Source organism: Myotis davidii, unplaced genomic scaffold (assembly GCF_000327345.1).
Source record: "Myotis davidii unplaced genomic scaffold, ASM32734v1 scaffold1166, whole genome shotgun sequence".
Taxonomy (NCBI): domain Eukaryota; kingdom Metazoa; phylum Chordata; class Mammalia; order Chiroptera; family Vespertilionidae; genus Myotis; species Myotis davidii.
In genome coordinates, this window is record NW_006296539.1 from 68377 (window position 1) to 78331 (window position 9955).

Sequence of the window (9955 nt, forward strand, 5' to 3'; positions counted from 1 at the left end):
CGGGGGCAGCGTGCGCCTGCGGGGCGGGGCCCCTCCGTGCAGAGCTGCTGTTGTGCCGGGAGGTCTGGGCACGCTCCTTCCCGCCTCGGAGCCTGCTTCTCTCTGGTCGGAGGAGAGACCTGCACACGATGCCTCGAGTCCCTTGCAGCGCCGACACTGCGGGGTTGGCGTGGCTCGGCTCTGTGCCCTGACCCTGCCCCTGGCCGTCTGCCCACAGGCTCTCCCACCCTTCACCCTGGCCCTCCTTTGCTTGGATGGCGTCTTCCTCTCCCCGACGGAGAATGACTTCGTGCAGCGCGTCCAGGAAGAGCTGGACCGCTTCCTGCTGCAGAAGCAGCTGTCCAAGTAAGGGTGTTGGAGGGGCCCGCCCTGCGGCCAGGAAGGACAGGGTGCACTCCGCCCCCCTGCCCCTTCCCCAGTGATGCCTCCGGGGTAGCGGGCCTGCAGTCGTCTTTGCCCTTGGCCTTTAGGCTTCCCGACCTGCACTCTGGCCTCTCCCAGATAGAACCGCCGTGCCCAGGCCCTTTGCAGTCAGCTCCAGACTCAAAGGGGCAGAGGGAGCCTGGTGTCAGGCCACCTTTAAACTGGGAGCGCACCTGGGGGGTTGGTCAGGCCGCAGAGGCTGCGCCTGGCGCCCCTGCTCAGACTCCTCTGCCCCTTCCCAGGGTCCTTCTCTTCCCCCCACTCTCCAGTCGCCTTCGGTACCTGATCCACAGGACGGCAGAGAATTTTGATCTTTTGAGCAGCTTCTCTGTTGGGGAAGGCTGGAAGAGGAGGACGGTCATCTGTCACCTGGACATCAGGTGTGTATCCTGCTGCCTTCGAGGGTCCTCGGTAGTTCCTTGTGGGTGTGGGCAGGTAGGTGATCTGATCAGCCTCTGGGAGGAGGGAGTGCAAGGCGGGGGGTGGGGGGGCCCGGCTTGTCAGGAAATTGGGGCAAAGAGCCCCCAGGCTGCTGCCTCTATCCCCAGCCTCAGTTGCTTAAAGTCAGCGGTGTTTGTTTCAGTAGTGGAATAGATGTGCATTGTTTGTGGAGTTCATTTAGCAAATTCAGCCATACTTGTTGGGCCAAAACAGAGAGAGAGAGAGGAGAGAGAGAGAGAGAGAGAGAACGCAGTTTAAGCAATGAGGGTGTCAGCGCATGACTCGGAGCGGGTGCCCCAGAGGCCATTCAGTGAATGTGAGAAGCTCATCAGAGCCTTCATTCATCTCTGTGTCCAGTGCATCTCTTAGGATCTTATAATGACTAGGAGCCCCGTGTTTGCCTTTTTTTTTTTTTGGTTGCCAAAACCCAGGATTGAACCAGGTTTAATATTTTCCTAATACCACCAGGTATTTACCTGGTACATAACAGAATTTCGGCCATCTCTAACGCAGTTTAAACACTGGAGGGAGAGCTTGGCTGCTTGGGGCTACGTCAGAGATAGTGTTCAGACTCTGCTAGGCTGCCCTCCTAAGGTATTTTCAAGGGTTTTGACGTTGGGTTTTGCCTAATGCTGACTTGAGAGCCTCAGGCCTGAATGGCTGATCACTCCAGTAGATCATTTTCCTTGGAGCCCAGACATGCTCTGATCACCTTCTGTTCCTGCTTCAGGTTACCCAGTTCAGATGGACTCTCTGTCCCCTGCCGCCCTCCTGCCTCCCACCCTAGCAAGTCCCGAGGTCCGTGGCCCACCTCAAACCAGGGACCGGCTGCTGGTCCCCGAGGGGCGCGGGCAGGCAGGGGGCGGGGGCATCGAGGACGCAAGCCGGACCAGGCTTTGTACGTGCCTCGGGTACTGCGCAAGCCAGAAGAATGGGCGCCAACCCCTCCCCCGGGGCACAAGGTTGAGGTTCCTGCTGGCAGACTCCTGGAAGAGCCTGGAGATGTTGGAGCTGGGGACCCCAGTGCCGCTCAGGAACCTCCTGTGTTGAAGACTCAGGCAACAGAGGACCTCCAGGGCCCCCGCCCGCCATGCGAGAATGAGCAGCTGCAGGACCCAGGGGGAACTGAGCCCTCGGGGCCTGGGAGCCACTCAGGGACCGGAGACAGCCCGGAGAAGGCCACACAGCCTTTGTCCGGTGCGCAGCTGGACTTGGAAGAGGGGAATGGGAGTGAGCTGGAGAAGAGTGTGGCAGCAGAGGAGGAAGAGGAAGAGGTGGAAGTTGAGGGGCCTGGCAGCTTCTCCGAGGAAGATTACAGTGAGCTGCTGCAGGAGGTGATGAGCTCTTAAGCCCGGAAAAGGGAGGGCGGAAGTGAGGTGGGTGCAGTCCTGGGTGGCTGGGACCAAGGGTCATGGAGGGGCGGGGCCGTGTGTTGGGTGATAGGGGTCCCTGAGGGGACATGGAGGTAAAGCACGGCGCTTTGGCCCGAAGGAGTCAGGACTGACACCGTGGAGGGAGGAGGCTCATGGGTATGGGGTCAGGGTGTGGATTTGGGTCCCAGCTCCACCACATAGGAGCTATTTGACTACGGGCAAGTCCTTTTGCTTTTCTGAGTCTCGGTTTCCTCATCTGAAAAGCAGGTGATACTACATCCTTCACAAGGTAGCAGATAGGATGTATGTGGGCTTGCTTTGTAAGGAACTGCAGATGTTGGTCATGAATTTTTTTCTTCTGCCAGAAGCTTTGGCTTACAGATCTTGTTTGCTTGGAAACAGTCTCCCTGAGACTGGCTGTGGTGTTCAGATGGGAGGGCAGGTGTGTTTTATTGCTATTTTATAGGTGAAGGATGGAGACCAGAAAGACTTGCTTAATATCACATCATTCAGGAGGGAAGGAAAGATCCTGGACTTGCCCAACTCTGTCTCTACTGACTGCATCTTTGGGGCAGAATTACTTAATTCCTTGACTTACAGTGTCCCCTTCTGTGAAGCAGATATATAGAATAGAGCTTTCAGGATTCCATGAAACATAATGTGTGGGTGCCAGTCACCCAGTGGGGGCTCCATTAAAGCAAGTTCCCTCCCTCACTACCAGCCCTTCTCCATCTTCCACTCCTGTGTGCTGCCTTTCCTAGGCTCCTGCCAGGTGTGGCTCCCACGGGAACTCACCCTTAACCCCCCCCCCCCGCCGCCCACCCAGAAGCCTGCAGGATTCTGTGGGTTTGCAAGCAGTTGTGTGGAGCCCTGTGCCAGAGCTCGCCCAGCTAAACGGCCTGATCTCCCCCAGATAACGGACAACCTGACCCAGAAGGAGATTCAGGTGGAGAAGATCCATGTGGACACGTCCTCCTTCACAGAGGAGCTGCCGGGAGAGCAGGACTTTGCCCACGTGGTGGAGATCTACGACTTTGACTCGACACTCAAGACGGAGGACCTGCTGGCAGCATTTTCCGAGTTCCAGTGAGTACAGGCCAGGCTTCGGGGAGGCAGAGGAGACGGGGCGCTCCCTCTAGAGAGGACCTAGGACACGCCTTTGTTGTTGGGCCCCTCTCCCAGTGCCCAGCCATCTAGAAAGAAAGGCAGAAAGTAGATGCCAGTGCTGTGGGCTCCATACTTCTGGGCAGTTCAGCCCACTGGCCGTGTGGGGAAAGAGGAGAGCGGTTTTTGGTTGTAGGCGTGTTCCAGAGGCCCTAGAGCTGGTCCTACTGGCACATGCAGCACCCTTGCAGGCCCACATACCTGCCAGCCCCAGTGGCGCCCTCCTCCCGATGCAGGATGCAGGCAGCCCACCCCCCACCTCCTTGTTCCACATCTCAGCTACCCATTCAGTCCGTCAACAGAATGAGGGCCATCTCTGTGCAGGAACTGAGTCTGGGGAAGAATTGGGTGGAAATGGGAGCTGAAGGGATATACCCAGAGAAAAAACTTCTCCTTTTCCCCCAAATTCCTTAACTTCAACTCCAGTCTTCTCTTCTTCTTCTTCTTCTTCTTCTTTTTTTTAATTATCATTTTCCTTTCTCCAGTCCCCCTTCTCTTTTCCTACGTATGCTTTTAAAAATCCCTTTCCTGCCCTAACTGATATGGCTCAGTGGATAGAGCCGGGGTCCTCAAACTTTTTAAATAGGGGGCCAGTTTACTGTCCCTCGGACCGTTGGAGGGCCGGACTATAGCTTAAAAAAAACTATGAACAAATTCCTATGCACACTGCACATACCTTATTTTGAAGTAAAAAAACAAAATGGGAACAAATACAATATTTGTATTTGCATGTGGCCCGCGGGCCGTAGTTTGAGGACCCCTGGGATAGAGCATAGGCCCCCAAACTAAAGGGTCCTGGATTCGATTCTGTTGAAGGGCATGTACCTTGGTTGCAGGCTCCATCCCCAGCCCTGTTCAGAGCGCGTGCGGGAGGCAACCAATCGATGTGATTCTCTCTCTGTCTCTTCCTTTCCCTTCCACTCTCTAAAAGTCAATGGAGCCCTAGTCGGTTTTGCTCAATGGATAGAGCAGGTTTGGCTCAGTGGATAGAGCGTCAGCCTGCGGACCAAAGGTTCCCAGGTTCAATTCCTGTTAAGAGCACAAACCTTGATTGTAGGCTCCTCCCCGGCCTGGAGGCAACCAATCGATGTGTTTCTCTCACATCGATGTTTCTCTCTGTCTTTCCCTCTTATACTCTCCTTAAAAATCAGTGGAAAAATGTCCTCGGGTGAGGATTAACAAAAGGAAATAAAATCAATGGAAAAAATATTCTCAGGTGAGAATTAACAAAAATAAGTAAATGAATAAATAAAAATCCCTTTTTCCACGTGGCCAACCCAGGGCACCTGTGACTTCTTCAGCCAGCGTAGCCTTGGCCCGCAGAGGAGCAGGGCGGGAGCTGCTGTGTGGCCTCAGACTCGGGCTGCTGGCCTGAGCACTGGGAGGAAAGTTGACGGGGAGCAGTAACACACACATGCGGATTTTAGGCGCTGTCCCGTGTCCCTGCCACACAACCCTTTTGTCTCCAGCCTCTGACCCCACGCCCTTGGGGGCTGTGCCAGCGCCAGTAGGAGCCTCCATCCCCCTGGGTGTTGCGACTTTGAGCTCTCTCAGTCCTGGCTTCGCCAGACCCAGGAGTAGGGACCCACCCGACCAGCGGGTGGTTGGTCTTGCTGAAGCCAACCACATGGTCTTCAGAGAAGGTCTGTTGTGCATGAGTGTCTCCTTCCCCGAGGAGATGGAACTTGTCTTGGGCTCATAGTGTTTGTGGATCGGAGGTGGGAGGGAACTTCCTGTAGCAGAAAGGGTTGTGCCCGTTTGCTTTCATAGTCTCTCTGCCTCCTCTTCCCCGTCTCAGAGAGAAGGAGTTGAAGATTCAGTGGGTGGACGACACGCATGCGCTCGGCGTCTTTCCCTGCCTGGCCTCAGGTAGGCGGCTTCACGTGGGCTCGGCCCTTTCTCTGTCACTGAAAGGGAGGGGCCCTGGCTCCCTGGTGTAGACCGCCCGGGTCCAGGTTGCAGCCCACTCCCAGCCCTGATGCAGGAGCCCAGGGAGCAGGTGGGCTCGGCCCGGCAGTCACAGCCTTTCCTATTCACGTTAGTGCCCTCCGTCCAGAGGCTCTGGGTGCAGGTGACACTGAGCACATGTCACAGGCCAAGCCCTAGGTGCTTCCACGTGTTGAAAGTGCTGTTTTTCTAGGTCTAAAGCAGCGCAGGGCGGAGGGTGGAGGCTGGGCTCACAGGTTTTCCCTCTGAGCACCGGGCGGGGCCATGCAGGCATGTGGGGAGGGGGTGGGTGGGCAGCTGGCACAGTGGCCTCCAGGCAGCCCTGTCCCTGGGCTTTGAATGGGCGCATGAAGTGGCTGCATTGGTTTTGGGTGCTATGTGTGCTCCTGGGCCCTGAGGGGGCCTTTCCAGGAAGAGGAGAGGATGGCTCCAGATGTTTTCTTTCCACAGCTGCTGAAGCCCTGACCAGGGAGTTCTCAGGGCTCAAGATCCGGCCCCTCACGCAGGGAAGCAAGCAGTCGAAGCTGAAAGCCTTGCAGAGGCCAAGTAAGGGAGCGGCTGTCCCGCGGGGCAGGCCGTGTGCGTCGGTCAGCCCCCCTTGTTCAGCTCTCTGCTTGAGGACCCCTGAGCTCAATGGCCAGTGGGGTGCTCCTCCCACACCCGGGTGTCGGGGACGCCCAGCAGGCGTCTGCCAGCTGCCCTGTTCGGGGCTTGCCCTCCCGCTCACACCTGCTCAGGGAGAAGCTGGGTCTTTTCCACAAGTCCGTGGGAACGGTGTTGAGCAGTGGGTGAAAGTCCGCCCTGCGTGTGATCCTGGCTTTGTCACTTATTTAAGTTGACCTTGACTGAGCCACCTAATGTCTGTGAGTTGGTTTCTTTCTCTGTACAATAAGCAGACCATACACAGTATGCTGGCGGCGTAGATACAAGAGCCTGGCAAACCCACCGGGAGAGGAGAGGCGAGGCACACAAAAGGTGCCAAATAAGTGATGGCTCCTCCCCGGCCCCTTCTCCTTCCAGAAAGCATGATGGGGACTTGTAGAGGCCTGCCGACTCCCTCAACACTCTGGATCGTGTGGCCTTTGCCCCGTGTTTTTGGGGACAATAAATACCCTGTCTGTCCCAGAGCTCTCAGTGTCCCACCTTGACGTGATTTCCCTCCCACATGGCCCTACAGAGCAGGGGGGTGTACTGTGGAGGTGGAGAAACAGGCAGGGCACAGAGAGGTGGCAGGATTAGGTCAGGACCCGGCAGCCCGAGGCGGGCTCCTCTCACTGCATCTGGCCAGGCTGCGGGCACACTGGTCCTAGAGGTTGGCTCAGATGGCCTCTGAGGCTGCTGTCACTGGGAGGGGAGGTGGTCATGGTCTTGAATTCAAGTCCCCACCCCACGGGGTTTCCTTTCAGAGCTCCTGCGTCTGGCGAAGGAGAGACCACAGACAAGTACAGCTGTGGCCCGGAGGCTGGTGGCCCGGGCCCTGGGGCTTCAACACAACAAGAAAGAGCGGCCTGCTGTTGAGTCTCCTACCTCCCCAAGGCCCTGAGAGGCCCGGCCAGCCTGGATCAACACCCTGTGACAAGCTGGTACCTCAACACCACAAGCCTTTACAGAGCAGCCCTGTCCTCCCGTTGGAGCGTCACTGTGGGGCGTGGTGGGCTTCAATTTGGTCTACTTCCAGAAGTTGAGAAAAAATAAACAAAGTTGTCATAATCTGCCCTGGCTGGTATTGCTCAATGGTTAGATCAGGGGTGGGCAAACTTTTTGACTCGAGGGCCACAGTGGGTTCTTAAACTGGACCGGAGGGCCGGAACAAAAGCATGGATGGAGTGTTTGTGTGAACTAATATAAATTCGAAGTAAACATCATTACATAAAAGGGCACAGTCTTTTTTTTCAATAGTTTCATTCATTTCAAGCGGGCCGTAGTTTGCCCACGGCTGGGTTAGATCGTCAGCCTGCATGCCGAAGGGTCATGGGTTTGATTCCTGGTCAAGGGCAACCTACCTGGGTTGCAGGTTCCATCCCTGGCCTGGCCGGGGAGCATGTGGGAGGCAACCAATTGATGTGTCTCTCTTTCCCGCTCCTTCCCTTCCTCCCTTCCACTCTCCGTGGAAAAAAATACCCTCAGGGTGAGAATTAACAAAAATTCCGTGATTGCTTCAAAATACAGTCTGCCGTGGGACACTAGAGGGTGCTGTTTGCCTCCCATTTTAGACCTGGGGACGCTGAAGAAACTGGTCTCTCACAAGACTGCCTGGAGGGATTCCGCTGGGCCCAGAGGCATTTTTGTGCAGAACCTGCCCGGCTTGGGGAGGAGGTTGCACCCGTTGTGTGACCCCTGTGTGGTTTCCCCTCATGAGCTGGGTGCCCTAACCTGCTTTGGGGAGTGCAGAGTGGCTGTGGCTATGGGAGTGCTGATGGCCCACCCTGGACCGGCCCCAATGTCTTTGTCAGCACAGCTACAAAGGCTCCGTGCAGAAATAAACACGCACAAGGCCACGTGGTGAACTCTGAAGTGGCCACCGAGTTTGCCTCCCCCACAAGAGCAGCTGCACGGACAGGCCCCGGAGCACTGTTTTCTGGTTTGGACGGAGCCCGTGTGGAGGCTAGATGTCCCTTCTGGGCCTAACAGCTGCTGTGCCCCTGACAAAAACCAGCAAAAAGCAAGAGCTCAGAGGTGGTGACTTGTGTTTTTGTGACCTTGGGCAGCTCTCGAGGGGCAGGTGTTGCTCCTTTGGGGGTGTTTGGAGGGGACCCCCTGCAGCCACACCAGACCCCAGCTCTCTGCGGGAGTGGACCCGAGGGCACAAGGCTCCCGGCCGACTACACAGGTGCTCTGCTGCTCAGGGGGCGGACCGCGGTCCAAATGAAACACAGACGCACGTCGTCAATGTTTTATTCCAAGTTTCAAGTATGTGTAAGTGTCCGTGATGACATGGTGTTCCGTGAGTGTCCTCGTCACCCGAGACCCTGGTTATAGCACCGTTAGCAGTTACCCGCCGCCTCGCAAGGACAGAAACGGGAGCCACACAGGTGGGCGGGTTTTCCTTTGAGCTATATTTTCAAAGGCCTAGATCGCCAATATTAAATACCACTACTTTGTGTTTCAAAGTCCATGAAAATATAATATAATAATGTCTTGGAAATAGGACGCGGGGGTGCGGGGAGAAGCACCAACTCTGAGCTCACCTCTCAGAAAACGTGTGGCAGCTTATTTTATACGTGGGTAGGACGGAGGGGAGGAGAGGCAGTAGCTGGAAGAGAGCTCTACACATTCAAGTTGGCTGGAAACGACCTAAGAGGAGGAGAAGCGAGTCAGCCTGACCCCTCAGGTTTAAGCTGGCATCGCCAAAGTGGCACCTGAGGAGGAACTGGCCCCATGTTATCAGTGGTCAGCAGAGCAGGGTGGTTGGTGTCAGGCTTGGGGGGCGGTGGTTTGGATGGGACACGTTGATGACAACCGGGGGTCCCGGACAGGATGGCTGGTGCGCTGCTCCCACGGCCTGCGGACACTCACTCCTGGGAGCCGCCAGGCTCTGCAGCAGCCCCAGCAAGTCAGGGGCACCCCTTCCTCCTGAGCGTGGCCGTGGCCGCAGGGTCTGGACGGCGGGCGGGCAGGCAGGCGGGCGAGGGGGGGGGGGCGTCCATCGGTTAGAGCCCGCAGGCGGGAGCGGCCCGCAGCTGCCTTACCGCGGGGAGAGCTGGTTGTTTATGAGTCCACTGAAGTGTTCAAACTTCTTTTCCGTCTCTTCACTGAAGGAACCACCTGAGGGGTGGGCATCGGAGAGACAGTTTAGCACACCAGACGCGCAGCCCTTGCCCTGGATGAAATAGTCAGCCGCCGGCCTGGGGCCTGGAGCCACCACCCTCCACCAGGGGGCCTGCCGGGCACCTCTGTGTGCACCACCGGGCAGCACCAGGTGCTCTGGGAGTGGAGCGAAGCGGTGAATGAACACCGTGGGCTCAGGCTGCCCTCACCACGAGTGAGGACCACCACTTGCTGCAGAGGAGAAGGCTCGGCCTCCCTCCCGTGCCCCAGGTTGTGTAACGCAAGGAAAGCTTTTCTGGCGACCAAGGCCACATTGGTTCACTAGTGTCTAGTTCCGGGCAAGAAAACGATACACAGAGCCACAGGCTGCTGCCGCCCACAGGTTTGAGGTCACATGCACGATGAGGTGTGGCCTCAGCTCCCGCCCCCAAATAGCGGTGGGGTCCGTGCTGGCCGCTGGTTCTGTGCCGCCCCCTCGGCCAGGCTGGTGTGAAAGCCCAACCCGCAGCCAGGCCATTCGTGTGTCCCCTGCGTGGGAAGGGGAGGCTGGCGGCATCCCGAGCTCTGCCCCCAAATTAGGGAGCTGCTCTGACTCCTTGAGAAAGCAGGGACGCCCTTGCCTGTCCCACGGGGGGCGGGGGTGGAGGGCCTGGCAGGCCCTGGGGGGGACCCCGGGGGAGGGGGGCTTGTCCAGGGGCCTCACCTATGTGGCAGTTGTACATCCAGATGCGGTGGCCGTCGTAGCGGGTCCTGCACTTCATGATGTTGTTGGTGTAGTCAGACTCTGCCACCTCGTAGTTGGGGTTAATGACAACCTGGGGGAGAGTTGGTCGGACTGG

The 9955-nt window shown here is 57.3% G+C and overlaps 2 protein-coding genes across 2 annotated transcripts in view; one reads left to right on the forward strand and one right to left on the reverse strand.

The window, feature by feature from the left end:
* Window position 1: 1 nt before the first annotated feature.
* On the forward strand, window positions 2–7060 carry R3HCC1 (R3H domain and coiled-coil containing 1; the record flags this gene model as incomplete). The annotated part of the gene is made up of 7 exons (XM_015569246.1): window positions 2–345; window positions 666–803; window positions 1595–2198; window positions 3151–3323; window positions 5200–5270; window positions 5799–5894; window positions 6755–7060. Coding segments are annotated over 7 exons (1563 nt in total), but the record flags the coding sequence as incomplete, so codon positions are not given.
* Window positions 7061–8227: 1167 nt separating this feature from the next.
* Window positions 8228–9955, reverse strand: part of LOXL2 (lysyl oxidase like 2) — a 101479-nt gene continuing 99751 nt past the window's right edge. The window contains exons 14-15 of the mRNA XM_006771928.2: window positions 9820–9931; window positions 8228–9113 (exon numbers count right to left, since the gene is read on the reverse strand). Of these exons, the coding sequence (XP_006771991.1) occupies window positions 9034–9113; window positions 9820–9931 (192 nt within the window). The 3' untranslated portion in view covers window positions 8228–9033. The remainder of the gene's footprint in view (window positions 9114–9819; window positions 9932–9955) is intronic.